Genomic DNA, 15,933 nt, shown 5'->3' with positions numbered 1-15,933 from the left:
GGGCACCTGGCATTGGCCACTGTCGGAAGACAGGGTACTGGGCTAGATGAACCCTTGGTCTACCACAGTATGTCCATTCTTATATCTGCTTTGCAAAATTGAGTTTTCAGACATGCAAAAAAAAGTGTTCTCATCAGGATCAAAAGTGGGAAAAACAGAGGCATGGATTCAATAATGAAAAAAAATCTATCAAGTTTCTAAAGTGAAGAAACTCTAAGTCACTAAAATCAATTTTTCATGTTTTGTGCAAACTTTTATGCTGCAGAGTTCTAGTTTTTCCTATCTAAATTTTATCTCTTATTTTGCTTCATTCGTTTATTGTCCTTTTTCATTTCTGTGGTGATTTTGTTTGGACGGAACTTGTTCTAGCTAGTTTTATTAATTTCTTTGATAAAAATCGACAGTAAAGGAAAAAATGTAGAGGTACACCTGTGACAATTTGGTTCTAAGATGATGGTTTTTAGGGAAATATATAAAATAGTGAAGATGAGATGACCGATCCTATATTGAATGTTCTGAGTTACAAATGGTTGTTGCAAACAAGCACATGCTTAACTTTAAGCACAAATGAACTCTTTGACTTTAGTTGGATATTCACATGCATAAAATTAAGTATCTGCAGGATATGGACCTTAAGCAAATCTTTAGGGCAGTGATTGTCTTCTGTGTTTGTGCTGTGTCTGGCACAATGGGGATTGGGATTGGGATTGGGAATTTGGGGCACTACCAAGAAGGAAGAAATGGAATCATTCACGTGTAATCATAAATATTTGTCATTCATACATTTCCTTTGAAGTAGCTAAATGGAAATTTGAGGCAAATTAAATAGTACAGCAGTCTAGCTATTGTTTTAGACAGTAAGTAGCTTAACTCAACAGTACTATAAAAGTTTTATAAAGTGTGAATGACTTTTTACAGGAGTTATTTTGCTGCTTAAAAAGAGCTAGTAAACAACTGGCTTAATTTTGTGTCTTCAAAAGGAAAACCAGGTTCTGCTTAGATGCAGAAGAGGCTTGTTCTGAGCCCTCAGGAGTACAGTTAAGTATCATCTGCAGTCTCATCCAGCCATTAGAGCATTATCTTGAGGCTTGACATCATTAGTTTAAATTAGGTTCACTTAATTAGCCAGCTGGTACTCTCCTTGACAAACTGATAAACAAGCTGTGCTTTAGAGTTCCATAATGGCAAGACCAAAAAACAGAGTGCCACATGTTATTTTTTCTACTGTAATGACCAAAATAGAAAAATTAGCCCTACAGTTGTTTTACTTCACTTATAATACAATGTGTCACTTAATCAAATGCTTTGTTGTCCTCCACTTATAAAGTCTTCAGATATGTTCTCAGCTGTGTGATTTTGTTAACAAGCCATTTCCAAGAAAGGAAAGAAGAGCATGCAAATATCTAAAATAATTGGTTGGGCTGAAGAGGCACGGAACTCAAATTAGTTATACTGAATTAACCTGTTGAACTCTGTGACCTACTAGGACTTGATCACAAAGCTTCAAAGAGCAGGGAATGTTACTGGATCCAAAATTCTGATCTCACACTGGTATAACTGTTGATACCAACAGAATTACTCCAGATTGATTTATTTGGGGCTAGATTCACAAAGAAACTCAGCCATGGTGATGCTGTACCCCTGTAGGACTTGGGGGCAGCTGAGCAGAGGTTTTGTGAATTCCACTGTGGCCTGATTCTGGTATTCAGGCACCTGAAGTGGCAGGATCTAAGTCTCTGAATCCAGCCATTAGTGAATTATTACAATTACTGGGAGGAAAAAGTCTACTTTTTCTCTATTCCCATGAATACATTTTCTTTGAGTCAGCCCAATACACTTTTCTATATGTTCCACAGCCTTGAAATGACATTGCATCCTGACATATTTTTTTCCAATTAGTGAGGTTTCTGTTGTAATATCATAATGAAGATCTCACACTACGGGTGTGTCTACACTGCAGTCAAAAATGTGAATGTAGCTTGGGTAGGCATATCCACACTAGCTTTAATCTAGCTACTATGGCTAAAAATAGCAGTGAAGGCATGGCAATACAGGCCTTAACACAAACTGTACAGTTGCACCTGAAACCGTAGCCTGGTCCAAGGTTCAAGATGCTGTATCTTCACTGCTACTTTCAACCACACTATCTAGATTAAAGCTAATGCAGGTATGCCTTCCTGAATTGCAATCACATCTTTGATTGCTGTGTAGATGTATCCTATATGATCTCAAAAGTATAAAATATAGATTGTTTGTTTGCTTTTGAAGCTAGCTCTCTTATCTTCTCTTTTTGAAGATGCGCTCCAGGCCTCTTCTGGGGTCTTATTGCATATGATGTCACATAGTAGTTTTAATCAAATTGAAAAGTCAGAGCTGCCAAAAATGTAGCTAGAATCCAAACCAGAACATCTTTCACCCACCCACATAGTTTCCCGCAAATACCCCAGAACCAGTAGTGTCCCATCCAATTGAGAACATTTTATATAGTGCAATAAGATTTTCACTCTGAATAAGAGAAGGCAGGTGTTACCTACTTTTAACAATTCTGCCTCTATTGTAAATACTGTTAAGGGTTGGTGAGATGTTGTACTGAACGTATTTTGTAAAAATACAAAAATATCAAAATATGAACTGCAATGAATTTAAAAACAAAAGTAGTATTGATCTGTAGCAGAAGAACCTAATTAGGTAGAATAAGAACATTTTCATAGCAGTCATTTCTTTCAAGTTTAGTAAATTAAATACCAACCATTAACAAATGTTGACTGACTAATAAAAGTACTAATCTATACACAATACTATACAAACTGTTTCCTTATTGATGGTGGCCTTGTCATTTAAGTAATCCAGCTGGGAAAGAAATATGTTGTACAAATGTGCTTGCTGTTTTAAGCTCTGAAATTTTTAGGGAGAATTTTCAAACTTTGATCTACAACTCAAGAGAAATGCAAAACATTTAGCGAAATACATTATCAAAATGCCCTTCCCTTTTCAGTCAATGTCCAGTAAAAAGTCTTACCCATATTCATTAAATGTAATATACAATGTGGTAAGGAGGTTAAATAAACTTTTGGCTGACTTACCACTTTTGTCTTGAGCTTCTTTGTAGCTCCAGTATAGTATACAGTCAGATGCTGAGTGAACATATATCTGTCGTGTTATGCAAATAATGAAGATTACTATTTAAGCAGAAGTACAGTAGCTTCAAATTAATCAGAGACCTGCTTCAACAATTGGCAGCCTGAATTTTATATGTGGTCTTATGGCATCTCGAAGATCTCATTCAGTCATCATTTCTTGTATTATTCTATTTTATTTTTCTCTTCCGAAATCAAAAAGAGTGATTATTTCTACTTTTTTTTATACTATAGGCAGTAAGCACAGACCCTGTTCCAGTGAAACTACACTATGACAAATCACATGATCAGGTATGGGTGCTCAGCTGGGGAAACATGGAGAAGAATTCACCGACATTGCAGGTCAGTATACTTTGTGAATCTTTGTAGTGATGCTAATACTCAAGCTTAACAAATGTCAGTGGGTAGTGCAGGCCTTGCTGGAGCCCTCAGCTTAAAATATGAACTAAAGAAAGGTTATGAATCAAAGCAGGCCTTGTCAGAATAGTGACACTCGGTATCAGCTAACTAGTAAGCATGTCCCTGACCTGAGAGAATGGCATAGGAACACACAGAGTGTTCAACAGTATGTAAACAAATTCCTAAGATGGTGGTACAGGAAACCACAGACCTCCTGTAAAGATAAGGATGGGATGACAGGATAATGGATGAGGATGTTTTGTTTGAACTACAAAGTACAAAGGTGGTAACAACATATGGAATTTAATATGTAACTTATTTGTATCAATGTATAAAAAGAGAGTGGAAGGAGGGCTGTCTTCGTATTGGCCTAGGGGATAATGCTGTTGATTGAGCCAGTACCTTGTCATGGACATACATGTCTTAGTGTCCCTGTGACCCATTGGACAGGGCACTAGCACAGTGCTTTGCTGACAATAAACCTTGCCAAGCCTTCACCACCGAACCGAGCCTTTGGTCTTTCTTTGAAAAACATTGAGGTCTGAATCAACAAACTACACTCTCTGCTGATGCAGAATACATATGAGCTCCAGAAATAGCAGTACCAGAAGCCTAGGATCTCAGACAGGTACGATCTCGTTCCTCTCTCACATCGTGCCTTGGGAGAATATAAGAACCTTAAGCAGTGGGGCACTAGCAACACTAACAACAGGTCAGTGGCAGATTCATATCCTGGCATTTTACCATCTAGAGACCTGGGTTCAAAATTTTTATGTCATAAGTTTGGGACCTCGTTCAGCTAAGCATGCAAGCCCTTGTATATGTCCATCCCTATTCAGGATAGCATTTAAGCAAACATTTAATGTCTTGAATAAGGATGCTTTCCCCAATCAGGGCCTTGATGGGATCCGCATATCCTGGGAGGATACTTGTGTGCACGACAAAATAGCAAATATATAGTTTGATCATGGCAGGTGCTGAGGATCTTGAGCAGTCACTGACATCACTGGAAGTCTAGAAGGCTCGTCACCTCCCAAGAAGAACTCAGCATCTCTCAAAATTGAGCAAAAAGAATGGAAGACACTAGTTAAGAGAAGAAAAATAGAGATAAAATATTTGGTTCATGTGTGGGGTTTTTTTTAATATAGAAACTAAGACACTTAAACAAAATGGTGTTGGGGAAGATAGTTTTCATTGTATACCCAGATTAATTTTTCACTGGGAATACCTTTTCATTCGTCAAATAAAAAGTGATTTAAAAGCATCTAGTTCCAAAATTATTAAATTATATGGAAACCTGACAATCTGCTTAATAACAACATTTTTGTTTGTCTTCCTTTAAACATAATATTAATAATCTCAACAATGGTGATAAAGTGAACTACCTGAAAATAATTCAGATAACCGGTGAATTTGTTTACTAAAGTTGGTTGTTTTCATCGTATTCATTTCTAAAGGGGTGATTCCACTGAATTGATAATGGCAGTGCGACACAGGTTACAAGAATAGCATGTTTTATAGCTGCATATCTTTTGAATGTAGATTGTATGTGTTGCTACTGTCTGTGACTGAATGTCTGGTTGGAGCTTTCAGCAGATTTTAAGCATGTTGATTTGCTGCCTAGATGTAGCATTATTAAACTGTGTTTCAGTAAAATTATGCGGGCTTTATAGAGACGTGGGCAAGCTAACAAAAACCCATAATGTGAACTTTTTTTCAAAATAAAAGAATAAATAGCTTCACTTTTACAATGTTTGTGAGCATATGCAAATCTAAGTTCAGTCACTGGAGAGCAATTTAAAAAATACATTTCAACAGTTGTACTTAATTTTTTTATTTTTTTCATATCATTTTCTACTTCTGTTTAAAACAACATCATGACAATATGGTAATCTCCTGCTCTACCTGACATTTTTTTACTATAATTTCAGGGTATCTGGCTATTTTATTTTACCTTTTCCTTTCTTACTGCTTTACAGAATCTTCCCCCATACATCCTCTTTTTTGCTGTATAAAGATAAAGGCCAAGGTTTTTTTTATTTTTTTTTTAAATGAGTGCCTAAACTGAGGCTTCTAAATTCATGTGTAGGCACCTAAGCAAGTGGGGTGGTTTTCAGTGTGAACTACTGGGTACACAATTAGGGCAGGCATTGTGGGATACTGGCGGAAGCTAGTTCTGTTGACAAAACAGTCAGCAGTGTCTAGACTGGCTCTTTGTTGACAATAAAGGGAGGGAAAAAGACAAGTCTCTCATAGGGGTGGAAGTTTTTTGTCACCCAAACTGGGTGTTTTTGGCTACAAAACTTGCCAGTGTAGACAAGCCCTTTGAAAATCTGGCCCTTTAATTTAGATGCCCCATTGTGGATTCAGCAGCCTGATTTCAGGCACTCATTTAAAAAAAAAAATCTTGGTACCTTGGCCTAAGAAAACTGTACTAGAATAAAAAGTAAGCATGAGGGTGGTTGTACTAATTTAGATGGAATATATGGGCCTGTGACAGAGTGAGTGTAGCCTTAGGCTGACTCACCAGGCTGGGCATTTGCTAAGCATCCCCACATGGGGCAAATTAGGGAAATAATTAGTTACGGACTGAATGATTAACCAGTTAACAAGGTTCCTCAGCTCATCAGCTGAGGACAGCTAAGAGAGAGACAGGAAGAGGGGAAGGCTGGAAGAAAGAAAGAAGCCTAGGATCTCAGAGAGGTGTGATCTTGTTCCTCTCTCACACCCTGCCTTGGGAGAATATAAGAACCTCAAGCAGTGGGGTACTTGTTCTTATATTCACACTGTAAATAAAGCACTAGGTGTTGAACTTGCCATGAGTTCTATGTTCATGAAGACTATTGGCAGTAAGGACAGTGAGGGAACCCTACCCTGTGACATGGCCCAAAAAGTAAAAGGTGTTACACAACCCTGTGCAACATTAAACAGTGTTAAAGAAGGTTTAGTACACAAACACCTTAGCCTGCTTAGTACCATGGCAAATACAATTTTCAACATCTTGTTAACCTTTTATTAATGACACAGAAAAAAGGAAAAACAGTTAAAGCATTTGAGATGCAAAGTATTAAGTGAGGCTTTTATTTTAACAACAGTCCTTGTTCCTTTCCTTTAGCTGGACAGAGTTTGAGAAAGGTGGAAAACATCTTGTTTGACAGTCTCTTAGATGGTATTAAAGATGGTTGTAACTGTCCTCTTGAGAAAAAGAGAAGAAATGAGTTGAGATGGTCTGGAGCTTTAGAGGCTGCTGCTGTTAAAGACTAATCCTGTTTCCTAAAGAAATAAAACAAGGCAAACACACAAAAAGGGAATAGAAAAGAATAGCAAAGATAGAAAATTCAGTTTGTCTTTGATATTGACTTTCACTTGGAACCTTACTGCTGGAACCTTACAGCATACTGTCTTATTAACCACTCTGAGACCTGGCAAATTTGTACCAGAATCAGGCTGTAGGGCATTGCTTTCAGCTGCCTCTTTTTGGTCACAGACAGGAAATAAGGTTAGCAAGGAAAAGAACACATAGGGAGTGTGAGTAAGAAAGACAAAATCTCACATTCCAGAACTGGTGGAGGTGGTGGTGTCATCTGGGTCCCTCTCTGGCCTGGTCTGATCAGGCTATCTCTCCAGGATTAGGATGAAGATGGTCCAGGTCCCAGGACATGGTAGGGGTAGCAGCCATGATGGTGAAGTAGCCAGTTATTTTCCAAAATCTCTTTAAGTACCCTAAAAGAAAGTGATGGGTGGAGTAGCCTTCATCATTTTGTCCACCAATTAGGCCCAATTTCCAGCACATCAATTTTAGTTCATTAATTTCTGATCCTTAATTTATCTTGTTTACCAGTCATAATTTTAATACAGTCCTTGAATTATATTAGTCGGACTTTTTTGTTTGTATTAATTCAGTCTTTGTGTCTTACTTTGCACCTTTTCCCATCAACATTCGTTATTGTTGGTTACAGTAACGTTTTATAATTTTTATGCACTTTTACAATTGAGCTTACAATTAGGATAAATGTGTAAGCCCAATCATTACAACAGGGTTAAAGCCTGGACACAATGTTTCTCCAAAATCTGTCATACCAGTTAGTTTTACTCCATTGTCCTTTGAACTGCTCTTTATCAGCATAGCCAAAGATTAATGCAAACAGGAGTGGAATAAAAAGGCAACTGATGATGGACTATTACCATTTATTAAATTTGACTTGCATATAATAGCATTCCTGTGCTGACAATGGTGGAGTTGAGGCAGAGAGGGTATCTTTAAACCTGCTTATTATTTTGAATCAAACCCCATTAATTCCAACTAATTGTTGGCATATTTTTAAAGCATGTAACACTGTTATTATTACTCTAGGTAATAACACAGGCCAGTGGGAGTATTGCTCACCACACAATCCATACTCAGCCCGTGGGAAAACAGTTTGATAGAGTGGATGACTTTTTCATTCCAACTACAACCTTAATCATCACCCATATTAGGTAAGTCCATATGAGTCATAATATTTTATAATTAACTTTCAAATGAGCCATGACATCTCATGTAAAGAAAGCACTGTATTGTTTGAAAAACCCCCAGTAATGATAACATTTATTACTGTGTTATAAAGTTATTCTCTATGGGCCTACTTCAGTGGGAGTTTTGCTGAGTATAGACTAAGTATGTCAGACTTTGTCCTTGTACCAGCATATCTCTTTCTGATCTTGTCATATATTGAAAACTTCCACTGATGTCAGTAAGGGCTCCACACATGGAATAATGTTGGGATTGAGTGTTCTCTGGTTATTTGATTTATTTGTGGAGTCTGGATGCTTCCTTGAATGAAGGTCACAGATACCAGTTTGTTAGTATTGCTATGCACTGCGCACACACTTGAAAGTCCCATTGACAATGCAGAATTGAGCCCTGGGTGTCTTGATAACCATAGAGCACCTTTTCTGACATAGACTACATTAGATGTCACCAATTGCTTTCTTGATTGTGCCCTCACAAATTAATGTACATTAATTCTTGTATAGTGAGTTTCCCGTTGTTTCTTCATGACAAAAATACACCTCTTAGAGGTGTTAGTGGGAGCTCATTACAATCTCTGCTGGAAGAGGTGGTAAATTTCATGAACTCTAGCTGTTTCTCTCAAGAAGTGTAACAATCCACTAGTTGAACCACTGGAGCCTATAAATTTCACAAACTATGCTTATTTGTCCTACAGACTATATAAACTCTGCCTGTAATATGAATATACCAGGTATGGGAGAAAGTGGCCAGTTGGATTTTATGGAGACATGGGTTAGTCAGAGAGGAAAGAGAAATTGTGAAGAGGTGAGGGAAGGAGGGAAATATTTTAAATGAGAAAGAAACGAGAAAAGAAATCTCATGTTTCTACCCACACTCCAATTTCTCCCTCCCACCCACTTCAAGGGAGAAGGGCTTGGTGATGGTGTTGTCCCCACACCATCACCAAGTGCTGTAACCAATGATATATGTAAATGTATGTCAATTTTAATTATACTAATTTTTTCTCTGAGTATGTTAGCAGGTATATTAAATTGCTTTTTCCCCCAAAATTTGCCTATAGCAGTTACTAGTGCTTCAGTCCACAGAAGATGCAGAAGTCACATATTCCTTCCACACTTCCAAAACTTGCATTAATTCTCACTGGGAGCTTTGTGTGCTCAAGGAATGTAAGGTCAGCCCCGGATTAACCTAGTCCTGATTTTACTTCAAACCAGTGTTGCAAATAATTGAGCTGTTTGTTTAGTACTCTGAGTTTCAAAGGTTTTGGATACTTGTACAAAACTGCTTTAATTAGGAATATCTTCACTATAAATGAACAAGCATCATTCACCCTAAGGGAGATTCAGCTACAATTTCAAATAATATCATAGAATCATAGAATATCAGGGTTGGAAGGGACCTCAGGAGGTCATCTAGTCCAACCCCCTGCTCAAAGCAGGACCAATCCCCAATTTTTGCCCCAGATCCCAAATGGCTCCCTCAAGGATTGAACTCACAACCCTGCGTTTAGCAGGCCAATGCTCAAACCACTGAGCTATATCCTCCCTTTTTAAAATATATATTTAGAAGTTTGGCATTGGCTTTCTTTTAAATATGAAATTCAGAAATTTATCAATAAAAATATTTGTCAGTTTCTGAATTCAAATTAGTAGGATAGAGACTGAGCTGTTGGAATTCATAAAAGTAAAAATATTCCCTATACCTTTGAATCTGGTCCTTTGTATTAGAAAACATCTTTGCAGTTCTCCTGAAGATGCTGTCACATTAAAAGGCAAAATGTCTAATTTTCCACGTAATTCCTAGATAACAAGTGAATTATCACCCTGTCATATGTAAATGAAAACATATAGTAAATGTAAATTAACACATTTGAATAATAAATTATGATTCCAAGTACCATAACTGTGCACATAATTCTTTAATTAAATCGATTTAAACATGAGTATACACTATCCCTGAATAAGTGCACAAACAGTCCTTATCTTCATGCTTAGAAAATCATTAAACCATGTCTGCTACATTTTGGAGTAGTAGTACTTTAAAGCCAATGGCCACTATTTATATAAAGTAGTAATCAAGTAAGGAAGCACTTCTCCTAGTATTAATGGAACATAATTTTTTATTTCTGTATTAATGCCCTGGGGAGACTCGGTTTCTATTGAATTCTGTCATTAATGGCATGCAGTGGTGGTGGTTCTTACCTGGACAGGTGCCCACAAACCCTTAATCCACAATGTAGAGCAACATTTAAAGGAAAGAGCTGGCATTGATCTACCCTGAAGTGCTGGACTGATTGATTTAATTGTCTTCCTGAGCAATATTTCAACTAATGGATCCTGTTGGGCACTTCTACATGTTGCTAATTGTGTTCAGTTTAAGCAGTATAGCTTAAGCATAACAATAAAATGTGGTGTTCTTTTACATCCCACAGCATGGCTACCAGTAAAAAGCTTTGCCAGAATAAAGACTGAGTCAACTTTCTAAATTAAATATAGGTATATGTTGTAACATTTTTTCAGATAGGCACATATTGTGCCATCTTAGTAATGAACCTTATTAATATTAAATATATTTATTTTGTTTCATGAAAGTCAAAAAGATCCTACACCATTTAGGCAGACAAATTTATTTAAAGAGATGCTACCAACTTTATCTGGGCCAAAATTTAATATAACTATAAAATATTCCTTGTGCAGATTTTTACAGTGGAAAGGTACAATGGAACAGAGGTAACATTTCAATTCGGTACATTAATTTCCCTACAGTCAGAACAGGAAACAGAAATATGGAAATGGACATATAAGAACAGAAGGGCCTACTATGATCATCTAGTCTGATCTACTGTGTAACACAGGACATAGAACTTCCCTGAACTAATTCCTCTTTGAGGTAGAAGATATCTTTTAGAAAAACAACCAATCTTGATTTTAAAATGACCACTGATGATGAGTCCACCACAACCTTTGGAAGTTGTTCCAAAGGTTAATTACTCTTACTGTTAAAGGAATTGCTTCTTATTTCCAGATTGAATTTGTTTAGTTTCAACTTCCAGCCATTGGATCTTGTTATACCTTTGTCTCCTATGCTGAAGAGCCCACCATAAAATGTTCTCCATGTAGGTACTTTTAAAATGTGATGGAGTCATCCCTTAACCTTCTCTTTGCTCAGCTAAGTAGACTGAGTTTCTTGAGTGTAATACTATAATCATTTCTGTGCCTCTTCTCTGAACCTCTGACCATTTTTCAACATCCTTTTTGAACTGTGGACACCAGAACTAGACATAGTATTCCAGCAGTAGCTTCAGTGGTGCTAAATACAGAGGTAATTTAACCTCCATACTCCTACTCAAGAGACAACAGTGACATGGGAATGGGAAAAGACAAAGGGCCTGATCCAAAGCCGATTGAAGTCAGTGAGAATCTTTCTTTTGGCTTCAGCAGGCTTTGCAATACACCCAACAGAATGAAAGGGAAGAAGAAGAGAAAGAAAACTAAAAATTGAATTGTACACATTAAATTTTAAATTAAAAATACTTAGAAAAGAAAGACATAAATGGAGTGAAATACTGAAAGAATGAAATGGGATAAGGAGTGACAACATAAAATAGAAAGAAACACAACTTTTAGGATTAGTGAATTTTATTTTATTTTTTGATGCTTCTGATTTCTCTAACTTCTAATTTCTTTTGCACTTTCTTTTCATTTTCTTACAAATAAAATGGCTACTGTTTCAAAAGGACTTATATTTTTCCTATGCTGACATAATTGATTTATGTATATAACCAATGAAATTAATTCACCAGAGTTTGATTGGTTTGTGCTGCATTGGAAATGCCCTAAAATATATTTCCAAAAAGACAACCCTCCTCATGCTTAGAAAAAACTCCTTTAAGGATGTGCCATTTTCAAATTTCTAAAAGTGCAAATAGTGCCCTTAATTTTTAATTGAGTGTTTAAAATCAAAAATTGTTTTTTGCAAATAGTTTGACAGTATACTTTCTAGAGTATCATTAAATGCATTTGATCCTGAGTAGAAAATGACTTCTTCCTATTTAGTAATCAAAGAGGTAATTATTTGCCTTTTCCTCTCTCTTGATATTATTTTCACCAAAAAAAATCTTGATTACCAATAGTTCAAATACTTCAGCAAATTTTCCCAATATTCATTCCAATAAAACAAATCCTGACCTTGGTTATGCATGTGGAGCTTTTAGCTCCCAAGGAATTTGACACTAAAAAGAGCTGGAGTTTGATTGTTAAAATTGTACCAACTCTGAATGCATCTTGTATTTAAAAAAAAAAACAAACAAACAAACAATGATGCAGACAGAGATCACGTATATATTTTTCTTTTACTTTTCTGGAATAAATCTATTTAAATTTGTTCATTATTTAAAAAATTCACCTTCCACTGTGCCTGACTTTCAAACACTTTGAAGTTTTGTTTAAATAAAAATGAACTATATGTGCAGTGTGTCAGGGAAGGTTTTAAATTAACTGCAAAAGAGAAATCCATCAAATTAGTAGTGGTATGGAAAAACTGTCTAAATCTAACCTGTCATCAGTGAGCTATGAAAATACTCAATAACAGCACATGCGTGTTAAGGACGTTAAGCAACAAACATCAGATTTCCTGCTTATTATCCTTTTGTGTATAAACCAACCAGGAGAACATGTCATGAACTTGAATAGCAAGAGACAGCTACAAAGGAAATAACCCCACTGGCTGAGTGAGTTGATATGGTTAACTTAACTGTTCAGGAGCTCCTCTTTGCTTTGTTAGAATTCAGTCCCCACTGACCATGCAAGAGCAGAGTTTTCCATCATAATGAAAACCTTCTGGAGGTACGCACATTTGTCACTTGTAAACTAATTCTTTGAATGATGAGGCAGATTACAGAATGTGCATGTTTTACCAAATTGGTGTCCAGGACAAATCTGAGTTTATCTTGTGGCAACTCAAGTCTGAGGTTTTTTGTTTTGTTTTTTAAAAGAGGCATTTCTGAGCCATCTGACGTTGTCTTGTAAAAAGACTCAAAAAGAAAAGGAGTACTTGTGGCAACGTAGAGACTAACCAATTTATTTGAGCATGAGCTTTTGTGAGCTACAGCTCACTTCATCGGATGCATACCGTGGAAACTGCAGCAGACTTTATATACACACAGAGAATATGAAACAATACCTCCTCCCACTCCACTGTCCTGCTGGTAATAGCTTATCTAAAGTGATCATCAGGTTGGGCCATTTCCATCACAAATCCAGGTTTTCTTACCCCTAAAGCCCCTACTCTACTTGCGCTATATTGATGACATCTTCATCATCTGGACCCATGGAAAAGAAGCCCTTGAGGAATTCCACCATGATTTCAACAATTTCCATCCCACCACCAACCTCAGCCTGGTCCAGTCCACACAAGAGATCCACTTCCTGGACACTACAGTGCTAATAAACAATGGTCACATAAACACCACCCTATACCGGAAACCTACTGACTGCTATTCCTACCTGAATGCCTCCAGCTTTCACCCTGACCACACCACACGATCCATCGTCTACAGCCAAGCTCTGCGATACAACCGCATTTGCTCCAACCCCTCAGACAGAGACAAACACCTACAAGATCTCTGTCAAGCTTTCTTACAACTACAATACCCACCTGCGGAAGTAAAGAAACAGATTGATAGAGCCAGAAGAGTTCCCAGAAGTTACCTACTACAGGACAGGCCTAACAAAGAAAATAACAGAACGCCACTAGCCGTCACCTTCAGCCCCCAACTAAAACCCCTCCAACGCATTATTAAGGATCTACAACCTCTCCTAAAGGATGACCCAACACTCTCACAAATCTTGGGAGACAGGCCAGTCCTTGCCTACAGACAGCCCCGCAACCTGAAGCAAATACTCACCAACAACCACACACCACACAACAGAACCACTAACCCAGGAACTTATCCTTGCAACAAAGCCCGTTGCAACTGTGCCCACATATCTATTCAGGGGACACCATCACAGGGCCTAATAACATCAGCCACACTATCAGAGGCTCGTTCACCTGCACATCCACCAATGTGATATATGCCATCATGTGCCAGCAATGCCCCTCTGCCATTTACATCGGTCAAACTGGACAGTCTCTACGTAAAAGAATAAATGGACACAAATCAGATGTCAAGAATTATAACATTCATAAACCACTCGGAGAACACTTCAATCTCTCTGGTCACGCAATCACAGACATGAAGGTCGCTATCTTAAAACAAAAAAACTTCAAATCCAGACTCCAGCGAGAAACTGCTGAATTGGAATTCATTTGAAAATTGGATACTATTAATTTAGGCTTAAATAGAGACTGGGAGTGGCTAAGTCATTATGCAAGGTAGCCTATTTCCCCTTGTTTTTTCCTACCCCCCCCCTCCGATGTTCTGGTTTAACTTGGATTTAAACTTGGAGAGTGGTCAGTTTGGATGAGCTATTACCAGCAGGAGAGTGAGTTTGTGTGTGTGGTTTTTGGGAGGAGGGTGAGGGGGTGAGAGAACCTGGATTTGTGCAGGAAATGGCCCAACTTTATTATCATGCACACTGTGTAAAGAGTTGTCACTTTGGATGGGCTATCACCAGCAGGAGAGTGAATTTGTGTGGGGGGGTGGAGGATGAGAAAACCTGGATTTGTGCTGGAAATGGCCCAACCTGATGATCACTTTAGATAAGCTATTACCAGCAGGACAGTGGGGTGGGAGGAGGTATTGTTTCATATTCTCTGTGTGTATATAAAGTCTGCTGCAGTTTCCACGGTATGCATCCGATGAAGTGAGCTGTAGCTCATGAAAGCTCATGCTTAAATAAATTGGTTAGTCTCTAAGGTGCCACAAGTACTCCTTTTCTTTTTGCGAATACAAACTAACACGGCTGTTACTCTGAAACCTGTAAAAAGACTGTAGCTCTCAAAAGATGCCATACATCTTGTGTAAATTAGAGCGTGATGTAGGTGATATCATTTAAACTTTCTAATGAGTTTTTATTTGTGAAATATAGAGGCTAAGGAGGTTTGTATGAGAGAGATAGTGTCTATATGTTTGTATGTACATGTACATAAATGAAAGTGATGAATGTAAAGCAATGGTGGACTATTGGTTCTGTCTCATTTTTACCTTTAACACAATTACATACTTATTTAAAACTTTGTGTAAATACAGATGAGTTTTATATTTTAATTTGAATGAGACTAACACAGACAGAATGATGTGTGGTCAACCCTAGCTGTTAACTGGTTTTAATTTTACATTTAAAAAAGAAAAATACACTGCTTCTAAGTGTTACTCTTTAAAAAAATCTGTCATATAAAATTAGTTGTTTTTATCCATTTGTCATTTAAAAGGTATTCCTTGCTCCTTACCAGAATTAACAGAAATGAATTATGCAAGACTTGTCCACTGTGTACTGTACTTAAAACATTCACTTAAATGAGCATTGACCTATAGTTTTCAAAGCTCTAAGCATTTAGAACACGCCCAAGAGATGTGGACTTTTGAAGTTTTGAGAAAATTGATTGGTGTGGGGGAAATGAGTTAAACTTTGTGTCTATTTCACTGAATAGTTGAATTAATCTGGGTGCTGCTGATTATTCTCTGAGAATAATATTTGAGATAGGACTGGGTTAATGGCTGTCTGAACATTATTGTAATGTGTTTTCTAAAGCTAATCCAGAACTGGAATCTGGAGTTTATTTCCAGGGTTTTTGACCCAGATACACAGATGAATGCAGACACAACACACAGTAGATGGGTTTAAGCAGCAGACCATAACTTTTTATTGATATGAATTAATGCTAGGGTGAAAAGTATGACAAATTCCATCAGGCAAAACAGTGGTCCAATAGAGGAAAATA

The 15,933-nt window shown here is 37.3% G+C and overlaps 1 protein-coding gene across 9 annotated transcripts in view; it reads left to right on the top strand.

Annotated features, from left to right (window-relative positions):
* FSTL5 (follistatin like 5) overlaps positions 1 to 15,933 on the top strand; it is a 564,833-nt gene that overhangs the window by 521,754 nt on the left and 27,146 nt on the right. For all 9 annotated transcript variants that reach the window (XM_073341501.2, XM_073341502.1, XM_073341509.1 and 6 more), the window contains 2 exons: positions 3,372 to 3,479; positions 7,891 to 8,015. In XM_073341501.2, the coding sequence (XP_073197602.1) occupies positions 3,372 to 3,479; positions 7,891 to 8,015 (233 nt within the window). The remainder of the gene's footprint in view (positions 1 to 3,371; positions 3,480 to 7,890; positions 8,016 to 15,933) is intronic.

The sequence above is a fragment of the Lepidochelys kempii genome, chromosome 4, assembly GCF_965140285.1.
Source record: "Lepidochelys kempii isolate rLepKem1 chromosome 4, rLepKem1.hap1, whole genome shotgun sequence".
In the NCBI taxonomy this organism is placed as follows: Eukaryota; Metazoa; Chordata; order Testudines; family Cheloniidae; genus Lepidochelys; species Lepidochelys kempii.
This window is presented reverse-complemented; position numbering and strand designations above follow the sequence as displayed.